This window comes from Arachis hypogaea, chromosome 8 (genome assembly GCF_003086295.3).
Source record: "Arachis hypogaea cultivar Tifrunner chromosome 8, arahy.Tifrunner.gnm2.J5K5, whole genome shotgun sequence".
Taxonomy (NCBI): Eukaryota; Viridiplantae; Streptophyta; class Magnoliopsida; order Fabales; family Fabaceae; genus Arachis; species Arachis hypogaea.
Genome location: NC_092043.1, coordinates 27,453,836 through 27,475,956, shown reverse-complemented (window position 1 = coordinate 27,475,956; position 22,121 = coordinate 27,453,836). Strand labels below are relative to the sequence as shown.

The 22,121-nt window shown below is 33.7% G+C and overlaps 3 protein-coding genes across 5 annotated transcripts; all 3 read right to left on the bottom strand.

The window, feature by feature from the left end:
• Window positions 1-8,342: 8,342 nt before the first annotated feature.
• LOC112706713 (UDP-glucuronic acid decarboxylase 6) lies at window positions 8,343-12,144 on the bottom strand. Of its 2 annotated transcripts, none has more exons than XM_025758146.3 (13): window positions 12,021-12,144; window positions 11,376-11,492; window positions 10,773-10,859; window positions 10,526-10,613; window positions 10,312-10,403; window positions 10,079-10,143; window positions 9,909-9,997; window positions 9,575-9,652; window positions 9,373-9,466; window positions 9,220-9,286; window positions 9,080-9,143; window positions 8,945-8,985; window positions 8,343-8,760 (listed from the first exon to the last, which is right to left on the bottom strand). In XM_025758146.3, exons 2-13 carry the CDS (start codon window positions 11,463-11,465, stop codon window positions 8,575-8,577), a joined length of 1,041 nt encoding a protein of 346 aa, XP_025613931.1. In that variant the 5' UTR covers window positions 11,466-11,492; window positions 12,021-12,144; the 3' UTR covers window positions 8,343-8,574. The 2 variants fall into 2 exon arrangements, with proteins under 2 accessions (XP_025613931.1, XP_025613932.1); XM_025758147.3 differs by lacking the exon at window positions 12,021-12,144 and adding an exon at window positions 11,601-12,008.
• Window positions 12,145-12,591: 447 nt separating this feature from the next.
• LOC112706712 (uncharacterized) lies at window positions 12,592-15,316 on the bottom strand. Its single transcript, XM_025758145.3, has 3 exons — window positions 14,683-15,316; window positions 14,429-14,602; window positions 12,592-14,341 (listed from the first exon to the last, which is right to left on the bottom strand). The coding sequence occupies exons 1-3, from the start codon at window positions 15,220-15,222 to the stop codon at window positions 12,647-12,649; spliced, it is 2,409 nt and encodes an 802-aa protein (XP_025613930.1). The 5' UTR covers window positions 15,223-15,316; the 3' UTR covers window positions 12,592-12,646.
• A 3,247-nt stretch (window positions 15,317-18,563) lies between these two features.
• Window positions 18,564-21,916, bottom strand: LOC112706711 (uncharacterized). Of its 2 annotated transcripts, none has more exons than XM_025758141.3 (7): window positions 21,662-21,916; window positions 20,780-21,163; window positions 20,533-20,687; window positions 20,064-20,159; window positions 19,701-19,957; window positions 19,331-19,551; window positions 18,564-19,077 (listed from the first exon to the last, which is right to left on the bottom strand). In XM_025758141.3, exons 2-7 carry the CDS (start codon window positions 21,137-21,139, stop codon window positions 18,691-18,693), a joined length of 1,476 nt encoding a protein of 491 aa, XP_025613926.1. In that variant the 5' UTR covers window positions 21,140-21,163; window positions 21,662-21,916; the 3' UTR covers window positions 18,564-18,690. The 2 variants fall into 2 exon arrangements, with proteins under 2 accessions (XP_025613926.1, XP_025613928.1); XM_025758143.3 differs by having other exon boundaries at window positions 21,425-21,709.
• Window positions 21,917-22,121: the final 205 nt, after the last annotated feature.

The window sequence follows — 22,121 nt, the reverse complement described above, 5'->3', positions numbered from 1 at the left end:
TTTTCTAGTTTGTGGTACCTTAGTTCGGGGTCTTGTAGGACCTTACTGATGAAGTAAACTGGGTGTTGCCCGACCTCGTCTTCTTTTATCAGGGCTGACGAGACAGCCCTGTTTACTACGGATAAGTACAGAACGAGGTCTTTTCCTGGTACTGGTCGGGTTAGGATAGGAGGTTGGCTTAAAAATCTTTTGAACTCTTGGAACGCCTCCTCGCATTCCGGAGTCCATTCGAATTGGCATCCCTTTCTTAATAAGGAAAATAGTGGAAGGGATTTTAGTGCCGATCCTGCCAAAAATCTGGAGAGGGCTGCAAGTCGGTCATTGAGCTGCTGGACTTCTCTCAAACAAGTCGGACTTTTCATTTCTAGGATGGCTCTACATTTATCGGGATTGGCCTCAATCCCTCTTTGTGTTAGCATAAATCCTAGAAATTTTTCTGCCTCCACCGCGAAGGCGCATTTTGCAGGATTTAGTCTCATCCCATGCAGCCTTATGGTGTCAAAGACTTGTGAGAGGTCGGATAAGAGGTCGACTTCCTTCTTGGTTTTCACTAGCATGTCGTCGACGTATACTTCCATTAGGCTCCCCAGGTGAGGAGAAAACACTTTATTCATCAACCTTTGATATGTGGATCCTGCATTCTTCAATCCGAATGGCATGACCACATAGCAATAGTTAGCTCTGGGTGTGATGAATGATGTTTTCTCCTGGTCCGGCTCATACATCGGGATTTGATTATATCCCGAGTAGGCGTCCATGAACGACAAGTATTGGTACCCCGAGCTGGAGTCCACTAGGGTATCAATACTTGGTAGGGGATAAGGGTCCTTAGGACATGCCTTATTTAGGTCGGTATAGTCGACGCACATTCTCCATTTACCATTCTGTTTTTTGACTAGCACTACATTGGCTAGCCATGTTGGGTACTTGACCTCTCTAATAAAGCCGGCTTCCAGGAGCGCCTGTACTTGCTCTTCTACTATTAGGGCTCGTTCTGTGCCGAGATTGCGTCTTCTTTGTTGTACAGGTCGAGATCCTGGGTAAACCGAGAGCTTGTGGGACATGAGCTCGGGATCAATCCCGGGCATGTCGGAAGCCTTCCAAGCGAAGAGGTCGGAATTATCTCTTAGGAGTTCAGCCAACCCTTGTTTTAGGGTTTTCCCTAGGTTGGCTCCTATGTAAGTGTTTTTTCCTTCCTTCCCACCGACTTGTATCTCCTCGGTTTTTCCTCCCGGTTGAGGTCGCAGCTCTTCTTTGGCCCTTGCGCTGCCGAGCTCTATTGTGTGGACTTCTTTGCCCTTTCCTCTCAGATTTAGGCTTTCGTTGTAGCATTTTCTCGCCAATTTTTGATCTCCCCTCACCGTTGATATTCCCGCTGAGGTCGGGAATTTCATGCAGAGGTGGGGAGTGGATACCACTGCTCCGATTAAGGCATTATAAGCTGACCCCTCATCAATGACTATGAAGTCTATACTCAGAGTCTTTGATTTTTTCCCTTTTCCGAAAGTGGTGTGAAGGGGCAAAAATCCTAGTGGTTTTATTGGCGTGTCCCCTAATCCGTATAGGGTGTCGGGATAAGCTCTCAATTCTTTCTCATTTAACCCTAGCTTGTCGAAAGCAGGTTTGAAGAGAATGTCCGCCGAGCTTCCTTGGTCTACTAGGGTTCTGTGGAGATGGGCATTGGCTAGGATCATAGTTATTACCACTGGATCGTCATGTCCAGGGATTATTCCTTGCCCATCTTCTTTTGTGAACGAAATAGTAGGAAGGTCGGGTGACTCTTCCCCGACTTGGTAGACTCTTTTGAGATGTCTTTTGCGAGAGGATTTAGTAAGCCCCCTCCCGCAAATCCTCCTGAGATCATATGGATATGCCTCTCTGGAGTCTGCGGTAGTGGGTCTCTTCTATCCATATCATCTCGCTTTCTCTTTCCATGACTGTCCGACCTTTCTATGAGATATCTATCAAGCCGACCTTCTCTAGCCAGCTTTTCTATCACATTCTTGAGGTCGTAACAGTCGTTTATGGAGTGACCATATATTTTATGGTACTCGCAGTAATCGCTGCGGCTCCCCCCTTTTTTATTTTTAATGGGTCTAGGGGGTGGCGGTCTTTCAGTGTTGCAAATCTCTCTGTATACATCCACTATAGAAACTTTCAGGGGAGTATAAGAGTGGTATTTTCTTGGCCTTTCGAGACCGAGTTCTTCCTTTTTCTTGGCTTCCCTTTCCCTCTCTTTAGTTGAGGGAGGGGGTCCAGGTCGCCAACTCAGGTCTCTTAACTTGGCGTTTTCTTCCATATTGATGTATTTTTCAGCTCTTTCTTGTACATCACTTAGAGAAACGGGGTGTCTTTTAGATATGGACTATGAGAAGGGACCTTCTCTGAGCCCATTGACTAGCCCCATTATGACTGCCTCCGTGGGCAGGTCTTGGATCTCCAAACATGCTTTGTTGAACCTTTCCATGTAGGCTCGTAAAGACTCTCCGACCTCCTGTTTTATTCCCTGGAGGCTCGGTGCATGTTTTACCTTGTCTTTCTAAATTGAGAACCTCATCAAAAACTTTCTTGAGAGGTCTTCAAAGCTGGTGATCGATCTCGGGGGGAGGCTATCGAACCACTTCATCGCTGCTTTCGATAAAGTGGTCGGGAAAGCTTTGCATCGCGTCGCGTCGGAAGCATCAGCTAGGTACATCCGACTTTTGAAGTTGCTCAGATGATGCTTAGGATCCGTGGTTCCATCGTAGAGGTCCATGTCCGGGCTTTTGAAGTTTCTCGGAACTTTTGCCCTCATTATGTCCTCGCTGAAAGGATCCTCTCCACCCGAGAGTTGTTCTTCTTGTTCGTCGCGGGAGTTGTGACTCTTGAGGGAAGATTCTAGCTTTAAGAGTTTTCTTTCTAACTCTTTTCGCCGTTCCATCTCCTCTTTTAGGTACCTCTCAGTTTCCCTTTGCCGCTCCCGCTCTTGTTCTAACTGTTCCAGGCGGCTGTGGACTAACCCCATTAGTTCAGTTACGTGGGACGGTCCGCCTTTTTCTGATTCGCGCCCGTCTGAGGAATTTACCTTCGGGTTTTTTACCCCGGAGGTGCCCTCTCTATGTTGATTGTTAACTTCCTGGTGTAGGGCTAGGTCCACATCGTTATTGCCTGTGTCCAGATTCTCTTGCTCAGAATCTGTCTCCACATGGCCTTCTTCGTGGGATCTGTCCGCCATCAATGGATGATCTCTCGGGTCCCCGACAACGGCGCCAATGTTACGGTGGGTAACCGGAGATTGACTGAATAGATGGCGTTGGCTGGCCCAAATGTGCGAAGGAGGAGGTTTCCGTGTGAGTATGCAGCTCGGGAGACTCCGTCCGACTTGTGTTAGTAAGTGAATGGGGGGTGGTACCTGCAAAGACACTCCGATGCCTAAGTTAGCAAGAGTGTGAGCAGGTCTAGAGAGTATTGGATTTAGAGATACCTGAGGGATGTCAGTGTATTTATAGTGGTGAGCCAATAACCACCGTTGGAGTAGTGCCGTATCTTTAGGGTGTTAACCGTCCCATTATCTTGGGGAGGTTAAGATATGGCTTTATGAAGCGGTTAGAGAGATTTTAGGGGCGGTTACTCATTTGAATGAGTGTTTATCCGCCAGCTAATCTCATGTCCGACTTCTTTAGAGTAAGTCGTGGTCGATACCGACTTCTTATGTGAAGGTCGGTACTTAGCTAGGCTTAATCCTTCGGACTAGGCCTTTTATTTGGACCTGGGCCTTTGTCATTGGGCCAGGGTATGAACAAATATATATAATAATTATTATTATAAATATTTTATAAAATTATAATTAAAATCAAACTCTTAAAATTTTTAATATTAAAATATTAAAAATAATTAGTATTTATATTAATCAATTTGAGTTTATTAAGTGATTATCTCACTTGTCCGCTTAAACAACTATTAGGGGTTAGAATCTCACCTTATGTATATAGCAGTCCATTGGCTAGCGATAAACCCTTAATAAAGGGAGTATCAATACGTGGTTAGACTTGGCAGGAGTTTTCGAATACGCAGGTACCCGACCCGTCTATACCCAGATGAAAAGGGTAATAACTTGACTCGAGTCGGGACAGATTTTGCTCAAGACAGGTATCGTCGGGTTTAGGGTGTATCCACCCCGAATGTATATATATAAACACTTTTTAGAAATAGGATTTGCCACACATCACACATGATTCATAGCTTCAGTCTAATACTCTATAGCCATGCAAGATAAACTCAATCATCATCACCTAAAATCTTCTTCTTCTCGACTTCTTCACAAAAAAAATCGCATAGCTCCTGTCATGTTGTTGCTGAGTCCATCGCCGCTTACCTATTCACAACTCCCATCTTCCTTCATAGCCAGAGACGAACCCACGTTTAATATAGAGGGGCATTTGCCCCCACAAAATTTTGTTAAAAAAATTAATACTTATATACATATATACCACTTATTATATTATATTATATTTGTTTCAAAATAAAATATAAATAGTTCTTTTGTATTTTATGTTAAAAAATATTTTGTTAAACTTAACACATAATAATTATATTGTTAAATTTGATTTAGAATGAAAAATAAATAAATACACTCAAAAATTAGTGATAATTAATTATATTATATTAGTTAATTAATTAATAATTAAATTAAAATTTAGTTTTCTAATTAAATACAACTTAAATTATTAGAGATTTTTTAAAAAAATTTTAAGATAAAAAAATATATTATCTATGTATTAATATACTGTAATTATTTTGGTTAAAAAATTTATTTATACTATAAAAATTATAATAAATAGATTTGATAATTAAGTAAAATAATTGTTTAAAAATAATTGTTTAAAAATATATATAAAAAATATTTAATCATGTTAAAAATAAAAAAAGTTCTTATAAATATTTTTTTGTTATTTTAAATATTATATTATGTGTATGAAATTATATTTTTATTATTTTAAATATTATAATAATAATTGTGTGTATATTTCTTGTTTTTATCAATATGTATGAGATAGTTTTAATTTTAAATTTTGAATATATCTAAACCAATTTAGATTGATCAAGTGATTAACTTAGTCGTCCGCTTAAATAAGTATTGAGGGTTCGAATTCTGTCTCGTATGTATAGCAACTCGTTGCCGGCCAATTGTAGATTTTTAAATGGAATTCAAATTCACGACGGATTAGTCCTTAACTTGTTGAATATCGTGGGAAGCAAAAAAAATCTATACCTAAATTTTATTATATTTTTGTCCCCATTACTAAATTTTTATGGGTCCGTCATTGTTCACAACTTATGTCATCATCGCTGCTCATCCCGTTACCATCGTTATTGAGCCCGTCGCCACCATTCTCATGCCGAGTTTCTTTTCTCTAGGTAAGTTTTCCTCTCTCTCTAATTATGAGTCTGTTAAGTTCTTCTATTCAAACATTGATATTTAAATTATAAAAAAATTGATTTTCATATTTTATAAAATATCATACTGATGGTAATTGTAAATATGACGCAACTTAAAATTAAATAAAGTAACATAGATAAAACAAATAAAAAAATAAAAAAATTACTTAATATTGTATAAAATTTACCTATAAAATTATGTACTAAAAAATGAATTTAATTTTAGTATATTAATAATATAAAATATTTTATATAATCATTCAATTCAATTAGATTTATCTATTTAGGTCATTATTGAAAATAAATTTAAGATACCAATATACAATTACTTTAAATTAAGCAATAATTATCAATACTATATAAGGGACATACTATTCTACTAAGAATGATTGCCATAAGGAATAATTTTCTAATTTTCTATACTAATATTAAAAAGTTTATATAATACTATATAATAATATTATCATTATTAATACTATATGATATCAAAACAAAAAATATCATCGTGCTAAGATAATATTATTAATATTATATAAATCATCTTTGTATTTATTTTTCTGTGCGTATATAATATTTAATTAACACATTAAGACATATATAATATTTTGTTAATACATATATAATATAAAGTGATTTACAAATTATTATTAATTCGTATATAATGTATAATTAAATTTAATGAATTTAATTAGAATAAACAATAAATTATTTATTTTATTTTAGACTTTATAAATGAATAAATTAATTAATTAATATAACAAATTACAATTAATGTAGTAAAATTAATTAAATAATATATATTATAATAAATTATATTAATATTTAAATATCTAATCAAATCAATTAGCTGATATAATTAAGTCATGGTAATAAATTGTATTGAATGAGTTAAAATAATTAAATCGGGAAACACTCTCCAGAACATGCCACATCAGCTCCATCATTAAGTGCAAACATCCGATTTCTATATAATAGAATAGATTTGTAAATCTAAGTTTTATTTAAGAGTTTGTGTTAATCAATGTGTTATTATATACACAAGGCGTAATTTAAAATTTTATATTTATTTAAATAGATAAGTAAATTTACTATTTTACTAACTTAAATTAGTTTTATTTTCACTTTAATTTGGGATTCCAGTTGTTTCATATTTATTTTAAGATGTTTTATCTTTTTATATCTATTTTAAATTTTTTAATTTCAAATTGTATTGAGTGATTAGAAAATTTGTTAATTGTTATAATTAAGAGGAACGATATTTATTAATTAATTTGTTTTTTAGTAATTTTTAGATTCATTTATTATTAATGTTGTAAGTGTGAAGAATGTATAAAATTTGTCTAACATTAAAAAAAATAAAAAAGTATGAGAAATTTATAAGATGAGAAATCTATTAACTTATTATCTTAAAATTTTTGAATTAGATGTAATATCTTTTTATCTTATGTTCTTTTCACTTAATTTCTCTGTGAAATCTTTGTATGTAATTAGTGAATTAAAATAAATATAATTTTATATTTAAAATAAATTAAAATTGAAAAGGAAAACTAAGAGAGTAGAAAACACTTTAGTAAAAGATTGGAAAGCTAAAAAATAAACTTCTAATGTATTTTAAAAATCTTTTTTTGAAAATAGTATTATGGAAGTTTTCAGCAAATAGTGTTGTTTCTACGTTCACTTCAACGTGCATTAGTCTTTGATGAACGTTATTGATTTTTTGCAAAAGAATTTTTAAATTTGTTTCAAGTCATTTCAAATATTTTAAATTTTTTTTCAATTTTTAGTACTCCTTTTTATATTTTGAATTTTTTTTATTAAATTTGTTATTGTAATTCTATTATAATATAAATTATTGATCTTATTAAAAATGACAAAATAAATAAAAAATTGATCATACATAATAATGAAATCATAAGTAATAAAATTTTACAATCCAAAATAATACTAAATAAAAGAATACTGAAAATACTAAAAAAATTATAGAATATTTTTTGTTTAACATTGTAAAATTTATTATTGTAATTTTTGTTCACTGTTTATTATTCTAATTTGTTAGAATATGTATTATTGTTCCTATTGAAAATGATAATTTAAATAAAAAATTAATCATAAATAATAATAAAAACATAGTAAAAAGTTAGAATCCAAAATAATAAACAAAATAAGATTATTGAGAGTACTCATAAAGAATATTAAAATATATTATTTTATATGTTATCTTTAATTTAATAAATAAATATTAATTTTTATTATAATAGTAAAAAATTATAACAAATTAAAATAGAATTTTATAAAAAATACTATATAAAAAATATACTAAAAGAAATATAAAAAAGATTAAATATACTAAAAAATAACATTATAATTTAATATTATATTTTTTAGCAATTAACTAATTATCTATCTAGAAGTCATTTTAACTAATATTATCCAAACAATTTTATTTTATCAAAATCAATTTTAGTATAGAATTGCCGAACATAAATCATGTTGGCTCAAACTCACTTCTATCTAAAATCAATTTTACTAAATCACTTCCATTCAAACTCCAGTTTGACCAACTCTAATCCAAACACACACCTAGAAGAGTCATTAGGTAAGGTGAGTTAAAGAATTTATGAAAAATAGGATCTTTAGTTCATGCAAAAAATATTTGACTTTTAGAAAACAATATGATTTTTTATTTTTTAATAAACTATTCCTAATTTTTTATTTGCCGTTTATTTTCCACCAAGTGAAAATTAGTCCACAAAAAGTGTCATTTGACTTATGTGGACCTTGTATCAGAGTAAAAGACACATCTCCATACTCTAATAACATTTATCTATTTTCCAAGGGATGTGTTTGCTTAGAAGAAACTCAAAACCCAGAAAATGTGTATAAAGAAATTCAGAAGAATATTAAAACTAAAAGAAAAAAAATCATAAGCAGAAATTTCAATTCAATAAACATTCCAAAATTTGAAGTGACAAGCTGTAGTCTTCTGGCAAATAATAAACATTTAAAGATAACAACTCTTTAAGACTTTAACTATGTGACAATTCAGAAACCAAATTAGAAAGCCATCCAAACCTCCTGAGTATAACAACTATGAATATGAAAAATTTTAAAACTGCAGATTCATCCCTCTTAACATGTATGGACAGAGTGAGCGAGTTAATTGCTCTTGTCAACTCCAAGCCTCAGACGGAAATCCTCCTCCATGCGAGGAAGACCATCGCGCAACTTGATTTTCGGTTCCCATCCCAACAATTCCTTTGCCTGTGATATGTCCGGTTTCCTCTGTCGTGGATCATCCGGGGTGTTCTCCACCATCTTGATCTCCACTTTTGGATTAATAAGCTGAAAAGCATGCATAAAGCATTAACAAAAATATTTGCATTCTCTTTGCAGATAAAAACATAGATGAAATGTGTTAATTTGGTATTGTGCTCATATAAGTCCTTAAGATCAAAATATTTTGTAAACCATACTAGGAGAGATGAAGGCTACTAATATAAAAGGGTAAAACATCTTAAAAACTAACCTCCTTCACTGTCTCAGCAAGTTCAACCATTGTAAATTCGCCTGAAAATGTAAGCATACTCAAATAAGTAACTGAGGCTAAATAAAGGTAAAAGTGAGTGGTATTCAAATATAGGCCTCTCAATATCACTCTTACCTGGGTTTCCAAGGTTGATTGGTCCGGTGTTCGGTCCTTCCATGAGACGGATAAGTCCATCAACCTAAGGCATTTCACAAAATAAATATAAGCAGATTCCTGGTTTTAATACAACAATTAAAACAGATTCAGGTACATACCATGTCTGAGACGTAGCAGAAACTGCGAGTTTGTGTCCCTGGAGATTGGACTGTCAAGGGTTCACCACTATAAAACAACAACAACTACTGATTAGGCAGAAATGAACCAGAATGGAGGGAAGAAAAATGAAGAAGAATTAAGTTTGGCAATACCGAAGTGCCTGAGCAATGAAGTTGCTAACAACACGTCCATCATCAATGTTCATGCGCGGTCCATACGTGTTAAAGATTCTTGCAATGCGTATTTCTAGGGTTGAAGATGAAGAAGAAAAACATCTCAAGGAGTGAAGTCTCTTTGATAAATTTATACCAGACATATGTCATAAAAGACCAATAATTGAAGACAAGAAATTACCTAGCCCATGCTGCCTATGATAATCAAACATCAAAGTCTCAGCCACACGCTTCCCCTCATCGTAGCAGCTACGAACTCCTGTTATTAACATATATTAAGTCCTCAGTCTATGTCTACATGAATATGCATAAAAGAAATTATCTGCCTCAATAAGGTGAGCATTCATCAAGGAGCAAATGAAGGTGGGGATATAAATCAATTAAAGGAAAAATTCCCGGAAAACTCATCAAAGGAACTAGAAGCGAGTTCACAAATTGAAGAGGAAATTACTAACACATAGGATTAACATTTAAGAAGCCAAGGTAAAAGTTAAGGCCGGGAAAAAGGAAATTACCAATAGGGTTAACATTTCCCCAGTAGCTTTCAGGTTGGGGGTGCACAAGAGGATCACCATAAACCTCAGAAGTTGATGTAAGCAAAATCCTGTCAAGAAAATTAGAACCAATTAAGAACAACTTATAGCAGCATTTGAGGTTACGTTGAAAATATAATAGAAATCCGAACCTTGCTCCAACTCGCTTCGCAAGCCCAAGCATGTTCAGTGTTCCAATCACATTTGTCTTTATTGTCTGTAAAGTTATTATTCCCTTACAAATTAGAAAGTCTTTCAAGGTATGACCGATAGAGAAAATGTTCAATTAAAGATGCATGACAGGAGCTTGGTGATGAGCTAGAAAGCAAATTCTTCAGCCTTTACAGGATGGTTAAAGAGATAAAAGAAGACTTCAAAACGATACCTTCACAGGATTGTATTTGTAGAAAATAGGAGATGCTGGGCATGCAAGATGATAGATCTGATCAACCTCAATCAACAATGGCTCCGTAACATCTATGATGGATCAAAGTGAAAATGTGCATCAGTGTCACTGGTTTACTAAGCTATTCAAAGCGGAACATGCTATAATAAGCGCAAGTCTTGGATAGTTGATAATAGAATAGATGAGATAATACCATGACGGATAAGCTCAAATCTTGGATGACCAATCCATTTTTTGAGATTGTCCTTGGATCCAGTGAAGTAGTTATCAGCAACAATGACCTGGTTAAAGACAAGGTTATTGTGGCAGAACTTTGTTAAATCACACGTTGTCCTATTTGCTTTATCATAATTTATTTCATATAAGATGATAGGAAGTTATTTCATTTATTTAGAATTATTTAAACATGAATAAAAATTCTTTAAGTGTAACATGCTGACCTCATTTTTTTCATTTTCCATCAATCTGTCAACCAGGTGAGACCCGATGAATCCAGCTCCTCCAGTGACCAATATTCTCATGTTGGACTGTAATCAAGAAGGAATAATAAATTAATAATAGGTAAAGGTAAAACACAGCATCGATCGAGGTAAAAAGATGTTTCTGTGAAACTAGTGATTCAGGTAAAGCTTATAGCCAAAACATCTAATACAAATTGGATCAAAGATGCATAATTCACCTCTCATATACATAATCCAGAAGCATAGATACAAGTTACAACAAAGAACATAAAAACAGAAAGGGAAAAAAATCACTGAATACAGTTAGTATACAGTATACAGTCTATACTGATCTGTTTACAGTATCAATGTGTGACTTAGAAACAGACTTGTAAACAACAATTGATTCATTGTATCATTAACTAATTATGGTCACATCATATTCAACATATGGGGAAGAAAAAGACATAACATAAACCAAATCTTCAATCAATAAAATTCTAGCATAATGAGTTATATAATTAAATAATGCAATCAACATGATGATCACAGTGACTTGTTTGCAACAAAAGAACATGAATTTAAAACGATGCAATGACTCACCTGAAAGAATTTGGAGAAACGCAAGGGAGATGGCAGAGGTGGCTGCTTTGTTGATGTTTGGTGATCTCCATTAGAAGAATTGCTTGCCATTGTCAGAGACCTTTAAAAGTCAAAATCCTGTAAAATAAAAAATTCTAGTGGATAAATAACATTCACAATCCAAATAATCTGGCTTTCAAATCCATTAACTAAAGGGTCAATTCCAGGAAAGAACAGGAACTGAACCTGATGAATAATAGGTCTAGAAAATTAGCAACACAAAACCCTAACCAATCTTCTGATACAAGCATAGAATGTTAATACACCCATTTATATATATAGACAGGAATAAATTAAGATCCCCCACCAAACGGTGAATTTAAAAGGGAATAAAAACATTTATGAATATGAAAAATATAGAAATTTGGAAGAAAAACAATGAGTAATGGAAGCCTTGAAAGTCACGGAAAGTAGGAGGAAAACATAATGAAAGCACCCAGGCAACGACACAGTAATGGAAATCACACCAAACTAATATTCTGAAGTAAACATTCAGAAAAGGGAAAAAAATAAATTAAAAAAACAAACAAAACGCAACCAACAGAAGCCGCACATTGAAATTTGTGTCTTTGACTAATCTGTATAAAATAAAGGGTGTGAATTTACCTGACTAATGAGAAATTGAGGTGTTGATGGTGGGAGAGATCACGGATGAGAGTAAGTGAAAGGATGAAACTAGTTGGAGTGTGAAGAACGAAAGCGAATATGCTCTGTTGCTGCATGCGTATGTGAACTGTGAAGTACAACGTTACTATATAATGGCCTGCCGCCTGCCACGTCATTTGTGATGACGCTTATTAGACCTACGTGGACCCCATGTTCTTAACTTCAAATTTTAATCTCTCTTCTATTAATTAAAAAAGATAAGAATTTATGTTTCAATATTATCAATTATCCGCAACGATATTTCGATTCAAACATTTTTTAAAAATATTTTTCTCAATATATAATTAATAGTCCGGTTACAATAATAATGTCAATAGCATGCGTTACTGATTTTGTTCTTGTTTAGGCTTGGTATCTTTTCTTAAATTTTAAAATCAAATATTTAAGAAGCTCAGATTTAGATAACTTTTGTTAAAAACGATTGATTTATTTAAATTAAATTAAATTTTAAGCTTATCTAATATCTTATCTTCTTTACCGCCTTAATAACCATATCAGTATCAAGTTAACATTAACATAAACGGACTATATCATAAAAATGATTATACACAGCTTGGACTTTAATTTCATTTGTACAAAGCATATAAGTTACATGATATCTCATACAAATTAATCTCGCTATTGGGATTGTTCCACTGAACAAGTTCTTTCATGCACTCTTCAATTTGCATCACCTCTTGCATAATAGTCTTCAAGCAAAAACCCAAAGCACTCAAACTCACCACAATTTGGCTCTTCAACTCTCTCTCATTTTCACCATCATACAAGCTCTCAACAACACTTGTAGACCTTTGAAGAAAAGAGTCTATCTTATTCTCTATTCCTTCCTTGCCCAAAATAGAAAGCATCCATGCATCACACTTAGTTGACTTTCCATGTTCAAGATCACTAGAGATTCTCTTTCTCTCAATCTCCTCCTCAACAACCTTAAGAGATTTCATTCTAGATATTTCCTCCAAATGTTGAATTGAAGAGCAAATCAACTCCTTAATGTGTCCAAGTTCATCTTGTAGCATATTCACATCCTCTTTCTCATCATATATCTCATCCGCCATATGAAATTCTTGTTGGATAAACTTCAATGCTTGATCTCCAAAGTGCAAGAGATCCACCAAATTTGACAATGATTCCAAAAGCTTATTATAACACTCTTCATGAAATTTTAAGAACCAGAAATTAGGCTCAATTTCTGCTTCCACCACAAACTTCCTTAGCTCATTAACTTGTATGCTAAACTTTCTTAATGTATCTTCCAAATCAGTTTTGCCTGTAACTCCAATTAGGCCCAATGATCCAATGGACTCACCAATTGTGACCAAACATTGAGAGAGCCCAACTTTGGCTAAAGTAGAAGCCCTTTTAGGCATGAATATGAGGTCCACAAAAATAGAACATAAAAGCCCAATAAAAGTTTCAATGATTCTTGCAATGGCAAATTCGCTTGGTGGGCCAAAATTTTTCCTACCAAGGATTAGAACAGCCCCAATAACTGCAGATATGCCACCTGCTGGGCCATACATTCGGCTTCTTTGAAGGATGCTTGCAAAAATAAACCATGGAACGAGAGAAAGAAATCTAATTGGCAAAAATCTCTCGAAGACAAAACAGCCCAAAACTCCATACACAGTTCCTAACACTGTTCCTTGGGCCTTTACATTTGCTGCTCTGAATGTGGGCTCCCTTCCTGAAACATAGCTAACTGCAACAGGAAGACCGGCCCAGAACCCATTCTCTTTGCTGTAGGTTAATCCCATGAACACTGCAAGGCCCAATGAGATTGAAAATTTAATTGCTGGAACAAGATTTGTGTTTCCCATTATTATGGCCCAGTTAGCCCAGTTTCCTTTACTGTTTGGGGAAATTTGAGTTTTGTCCTTGTGTATAACACATGATGTACTAGTGAAGGATGTGTTGTGAAGGAGTTTGGCACAAAATAAGAAGAAATAAGTGGGTAAATCTTGGTGGGTTGTTGGCATGGTATGAAATGATTGGAGGAAATTTGTTGTGGCTTTTGTGCTTGATTCAGGAACAGTTAGGGAAGCCCCATGTTTTGTGGTTAAGGTAACATGTTCCTCTAGTGTGCTAAGGCCATGTTTAAGGTCTTCATTGAGAATAACAATGTTGACTGGGAATGAGTTGGTACTTTTCAAAGCCAATTCCATCCCTCTGAGGTTGGTATCTATCTGTTGAAGCCTCTTCATTGGGACCCAGCAATGCAACCTGAAAACCTTAAGCAGAGGTGTCTCCCACCGTATGCTATCCTGTTCAAAATAGAATACACATAATAAGATTTTATTTTTAAATAAATTCAGCAATTATTTTTATGTGAAGTTGATAGCTGAACTTACTTGACGGCTAACGATTGCTTGAAAGAGCTTGGTTTGAGTAGTTACGAAAGACTTAGCATGAGTGACTAATGCATGTGCAGATGCAAAATTGATGTCATCCTCGCATATTACCTTTATTAGCACTTGCATTCTCTTCAACATACTCTTCCTTAATACCTTGTAATTTCTCTTTACCTGCACGTACAGCTTATATGTTCTATGTTAGTTTTTATGACTAATTGTATCTGAATACAAAGAATATGAATGGTTATAACCTCGTAAGTGGCAAGACGAGGATAGGGAAGAAGCAAAGCAAGAAGGCTAGCGATGACGCCAAGTGCAGTACTTGCAGCCAAGCGTAAAGGGTGCATGAGAGGATTAGTGTGGACTCCATTAGCATAACCTGTCACATAAACAAGCACTATTTGACCAAGCGATATTCTCTTTGCCAACAAATGCGTTGACCGATCCGAAGGAAGAACCACCACAAAGGCAGCCACAGCGACGGCCACAGCGGTGGTGGCATTGGACAAGCGGGCTGGGTGTACAACCCAGAGGGTGAGCATGGCGGGGCCGATGGCTTGGATGGTGGCGTAGAGGGCGAGCCAGCATGCTCGAAAGGTGTCTCCGAAGGTGGCGTCGTTGATGATGATGAGAACGAGAGAGACGTATGAGAATGCAGGGAAGGTTATGAGGGTTTGAATGGAGGGTGGGCCCAAGAGGGTAACGGAGCCCACTATGGTGCATGCTAGGGCTGTTCTGAAGGCTGAGGCTAGGCATGCTTGCCATAATGCTGGGAATTGGAACCGTGCCATGTCTCTAATTCTTCAATATTATTATTGTGTTACAAAACTTACTATATATAATGAGATTAGAGGCACAAGGCACATGTATGTATTTATTCTCTCATCCATCACCATGCATGAAGTAGTGGATGTGTACGTGGGGCATTTTTTAGGTAGGAGTAATGTTTAAGGAGAAATTTTTGGCTCAGCAATTTTTAAAATATTTGATAATTATTTTATCAGCATAAATATTAAATTATAATTTTTATTAATTTATGTATGTAAATATAAGTATAAATTATTGTTAGTCAAATACTAACAAAAAATGATAATATCTTCTAGTCATATAACATTGTTCATATTTAAAAATCAAATGTCTTTTTATATAAAAATATTAATTAAAAGTTTTAAAATTTTCACATATGCAATTAAACTGTTTAATCTAATATTTATTTATAATTATTATTTTTATACAATAACATTTTTATGTAAATAATCATTTAAAAAAAATTATATTGAAAATAAAATTGTTGGCTAAAACCTTGTTTTCACTTTATACATAAAACATTTGTGTACAATAATCATAACTTGTGTTTATATTTTTTTTCCTGAAAAACTAATGGAAATTATATATAAAAATTTGAATACGATATTATCCTCATATATATAAATAGTAAATCTTATCTTTATATTTTATCTTTTTGGAATCTCCTGCTAGTAAACTTGCACCAATGAGGAAACCATTTTCCTTTGTCTGAAAGAATAAGCATTGTAGATCGGAGAAACAACTGAAACCGTGCCAAAGGTTAGAAAGGATAAGTATAAGAAACCAATTATTTGGCTACCAATATTTTGCTAATTTTCTGCCAATTTCTGCCAAATATTTGGACTCTAATAGAAAATACCATTTTGATTTTTGATAGTATTGGGTGGTTATGTTTCTTGTAACGTAAATATTTTTTAATTAATGACAACATTTTAAAGGCTATGTAGTATATGTGGTTACGATAGATGTAGGAACCAATTTAATTATTTGCTTATACATACTGGTGAGTTATAAAAAAGACAAAGATGAACCTAATTATGTCATGTTCAGAATAGTATAAAAAATTAGACAATATCTAAAACTGTATATAGTAAGAGTGGTTATGCGCTTTGTTAGAGTTAGTGGCATTGGGTTCAACAATGCTGAGACTAAGAAGCAGAAGTTTCCAGGCAAATAAAGGAATCCGCCATGGAAGTGGGATTTTCATAGATATCCACTCAGATTGACTTCCGTTCCAGAATTGTACTGGAACCTTTCCCTTCGCAACGATGAAGGGTCACATGGCCCACCAAATTAAATTCAGCAATGAGATTGCATGTCCCCTTTGATGATTAAGCAACAAATATCACCACATCAATGAATAATGTTTCATTCGTTAAGATTTTATATTCACCCATAGGATATAATAAACAATCTTTATTATTTTTAATTCTAAATTTTAATAATATAAGAAATAAGGTATTCGCTAATATTGATAGAAATATTAATTTTCTAATATTTAGATAGCTAATATTTTTTATCAATATTAACTAATATTTTAAATTAATACTTTTATTTTTATACTATTAAAATTTAAAATCTAATGTTTAGAATCTAAAATTTAGAATTAGTCAAATATTAATCAATTTTATTAGTCATATAACATTATTCTTTTTAAAATATATATTTAGTATTTCATAAAAAATATTATACAATTATAAATAAGTTTAATTATTTATTTATTATAAATTTAATTATTTTATTATGACAAATTTGATTATTCTAATAATTGGTTATTTAGTTAAAAAATATGAAATACGGTTATAAAATATATATTAACTTATTTTTAATGTATAATATGGTTTAATCTTGTATAAATGAAAAAATTTAAAGATTAATAGAATTTATTATTTTTGACCAATATTTTTAGTTATTAGACTATTTTTTTTAGTCTAATAATTTAATATATATTTTTAGTCTACACTTTAAATATTATTAGCTAATTTTACTAGCTAAAAATAAAAAATTCTGTTAGTTCTCTAATATTTTTATTTTAAAAAAGATTGTAAAATAAAACCTATAATATGTCGTCATCTCCAACAAATCAAATTACAATATAATATGGCAACACTATTAGTAATGCATGCTTTTGTATGTTAACTTTCTATGCTGACGAAATAAAATTGAGTTTGAGCTTGTATTTTTTATTTGAGGGAACACAGGAGGACCACACCCACACCCATACCCACCAAGATCATTGTTTCTACTTTCTTGGATTGGATCGTGGATGACGCTAGCGCTCTACACAATTTAATAATCTATTTACGCTTATAAAGGTTTTCTTGGAAACTTAGAAGCAAACCCTCCTATCATATGACCATAATACTTCTCATGTAGGTGGAAATCCTATGTAAGAAAGTAGTGCATCTTTGTCTTATTTTACGCTATAAAATATAAAATACGAATACTATATAGTTTTTCTCCAAATTTAGTGGTGTATTATAGTCTTGAATATTCATTCTCACCCACATTCTTTTTATTTTTTTATTGGTTTATAGTAAGTGTCTCTTCTGGATTTGCACTATTCAGACAATGAATATAGCTGTGTCATGCTGCTGACAGTTTCTGAGATTCTGAGATAAATAAGTGAGATGAGGGACAATGTAAATTAGGGTGATAATGAGTGTTGATAGTAACATGCACATACATAAGGCTCTGTATTTGGGACAGTTTATTTCTTAAAATAGGAAGTGCAGAATTTTAGTGATTTCCTGGTGCATTATGGGAAAATATCAATATTGTCCGTATGATTCTTTCCTGAGATTCCAGTGAACATTCCACTAAATCTGTCACCAGACTCATCCATGCTCCCAATTGCAAATTTACTTATAATGTATTACTTTCAAAATATTGGTTGATTATACCAATTAAATAAGAGTCGGTTTTAAATCAGAAAAACGTGTCTCTGACATTACACAATGTGACTAAGACTTGTTAGAGGACAAAACTAATATGAAGCAAATACAAAAGTTCAGTAAAAGAAATTTGTTATATAAGCTAAATTCTGCTAAATGTCTGAGGAAACACTAACCTCGTGCATAAGGAAAATCTCATTAGCAATATCACAATCTCAACTTTATCATTTTCTCAGTTTTTGTTATCCTTTCTCTCAGCTCCTCCACAGAACTTCAGCATAACGGTAGAACAAAACAGAACACCCCCAACATGCACCAAATCTCAACCGAGTTTTTCTAAATCGATTTCTTATTGCTAACATAAATATAGAGGACTACAGAATATAATAACTGAAGAAGCATTTTTTTTTCCTGACTTAAGGAGTCTTTGATGATTGCTAAGTAATTCCATATCTATATTGCAACCGATAACTATACATTGTTAATTGGACAATGCCACACACTAAGAAGATTTATACAACCAGCAAAAGGAAACTGATTTGGCCAGCACTCTTTGCATTATGATGAGAGGAAATGGTGACTACCGGCATCATACATAACAAATCCAAGAGATATGAAAACCCAAAATATGAGAAAACCTATGAGAACGGTTCTCAACAACTGCTCATAGTTACCAAACGAATGATCTTCGGATTCATTGGAACGATGCAAATGCAATGATGTTGAATCCTCATTGTCACTATCACTAATACCTCCCACATTATCTCCCCTGCTGGTCCCTGCTGTATGAGGTTGCAGCATTCTACCATTGCTAATTTCAGAGCATTCTGAGCAAGTGCAGCAGCCTCCGAGATATGATGGCAGTGCTGGAAGATTATCAGTAAGAACCTTATGATACATCTTCCCTTCCATTTTCAACTTTTTCCGAGTTGTAGGCTCCAAACTCTTTGACAGAAATGAACAAATTAAGATTGTTTAGTAACACCCCTTTTCACATGCTATACTGTGTTAAATTCAACAGATAAGAAACTGAAAATATGATATTATGTAGATGGGTGTTTCACATGAAAATGTAAAATTGCAATTAATCTAAACAATTCATTCAAGATCCATACATTTGAAGACCATCAACCTGATGCAGCTTCTCTTACTACTTTCTAAGTCAATTTAGGCTGATGAAAGAGACAGGAGAACCTACCTGGATAAAGCTCTGGGCAGTAAAATTAAGAACTTCTGGGAGTCGTATGACAAACAAACAACCAAGACGATTTGGGAAGTGCTCTTGCAGCAGCGAACAACAAGATTTCATCATTTGCATGGGAATTTTCAATGGAGATAACCCTTCGCAGTCCACCAAGACAGTAATTTGGGGATTGTCTGCATCAACCAACTGCACGATTCCATGTTCTACATGTGATACTGAAATAACAAAGAGTGGATGCCATTAAACAATGGCATAAAATCAATAAGCTAAAAAAACTGAGTTTACCCATGTTATGGAAATGAAAGGAGGGGAGAATCCTGCCCCAACTATTCAAAATACAGCATGTACAGAATGAGAAACATACCCACTGCCTGAGCAAATCGAGGTCTATCTTCAGATGCCAGTGTACTGCAAGCTAGCCCAAGCTTTACAATGAGGCAAGGTCTGTGCATCACATCATATCCATGCCAAAACACAACTTTTGACCACTTTTCCAGCTCTTCTTCAGTAAGAATTCTGTAAGCCTCTCGCCAGCGTACGGTCTTTTTGATTGAGGTAAGGAAGCATGAAAAGTCATTATTAGAAGCTGCATAAAATCTTCGGAGCTCATCATTATTGATTCTGCATAAACACTACAAAATCATGGTCTGCAACAACCGGAGACACCAAGAACTATGATAGTTGTGAATGAGATTCTGTTCTGCAGATGTAGATAACCATAAAATACCTTTCTGGCAAACAAATCCCTTGACTTTCAAGCTCTTGAAAGAGTTGAGACAACCAATATTCAGATTCTAAAATTTTGGAATCTGTCGAGCACTGACTGCAGAAGCATGAAAAGAACAAGTAAGAAAGCTTGCAAGTAGAGCTAAATGATCAAGATACAAAAACCTGTAAAATAAAGTTCGTTTCATTTGACTAAGAACACAGCAACATGTTAATTCAAAGAAGCTGTAGTTATAAAAACACAACAATTCTGGGTTCAATATGCCTCACATATACATACATCATACAGGAGAAGATAAATGATTATTTGAGATAAGTTCTTCAAATTCTTATCCTAGCAAATAAAATTAGAGAACCATACATTCTCTCTTTTCCTAAGTACAAACTTGTACCCGTCAAAAAAATAAAGCACAAAGGGTTAATAGACAAATAGATAAACCTGTGCATGAAGATATAGAGCGTTCATATACCTTGTATTCATATCAGCCTGCACAGTAGATAATTCTGAGGATTTTACTAAATCACTATGTGAATCAGTAACACAATCTGACTTTCCATCACTTAATTCTGATTGGTCAGAGAAAATTGTTGCAATTGAAAGGGCTAGTAGTGGTCTTGATAGGACCTGACAGAATAGAGAATTATATGTTTGCTCCATTAAAATGTAATCAAATACATTTTTTTTATGAAAAAGTTCAGAAATCTAGAACAACAAACCTGCATACTTTCCACTAAACCTTTAAAGGGTGCCCATCTCTGAATCCATTGGAAAGGCGGATAACAGAGTATCTGGAGTGCCTGAAGGCCTTTCCATACAAATGGACATTTGCTTTTGGAGAACCTCCTTACAATCTCTAAAGCAGCAACTTTAAGCGCAAAAATTGTGATGCGGCCGACGGCACTGGTTCCAAAGTCACCATCAATCAGTGAAACAAGGTGCTGATGATATCTCAGCACAACAGATTTAGGGCGAGACAAAATCAGTGATTTTCTATATGATTTTTTCCCAGTTGCAACACTGCCTTGTTTGGGGTTCCTGGTCATGTTAGAATTAGAATAGTCCACCATGTCTCCCATGGAGTCTGATGGCTAAGCAAGCTTCTGTGGCAGGCAAGCATGAAATTGAAAGTATATTTTCAAATACAACTCCATTAATCACAAAATTGTCTTCACAATTAGAAATATGTCTTGCCAATCCCTAATTTTAACTTGTTAAAGAAGCACAGCAATTAGCTTATTTCAGCTGCTGGAAGCAACCAAACATAAAGAACTTGAAGATCAAAATGATAACGAAGAGACATATATGTAAAGCAGCATTGCAACTTCAATTAGTTAGAAAACATGTTCAAACAATAATAGCACCTGCCAAAAGGTATAATAGGCTGATGAAAATAACGAATTTCACAAAATCAACCACAGTAGACTCAAGTCAACGAAGAAACACACTTGGTTTGATTCATGCAGGAACCAAAGCCACAATGATGCTAAATTCGTATGAAATTCTATAATTATAGTAATTATTCTATCTATCATAATAAGAAGAATATATAAGCAACGCGAGGAGTAGGATGAGATAAGCTTCAAACTTCAAAGGTTAACCTGAAATTTGATCGGAAGCGATTACGAGGCCAAAAACATGGCTGCAGCAGAATCTGGAATCTGAGCTACGATAATTCAATAGCCGGTAGCCACTGCGGCGGCGCAGGTCGCACCTCATTCATTGTCAACCGTTCATCTCATCGGTCTATCTTTACCATGGACGGTGTCGATTTATCTTTTGGTGGATTGAATGGATTCTCCATTTATGGGCCTATAAAAAATATTATATGGGTCCACCTCCTGGGTTTTTTACATGTTTAAAAAAAATACATTTTTGGTTGTATACTATAATTTTATACATTAACGAATATCTATATTTATTTTTTATTATATTTATATATATATAATCATTTAAAGTGTTAAAATAATTTTATCAAAAATAATTTTGATATATTATATTTATTAAGTTATTTTAATTTTAATTGAGTAAATATATCTAATATAAATTTTAAATATTATC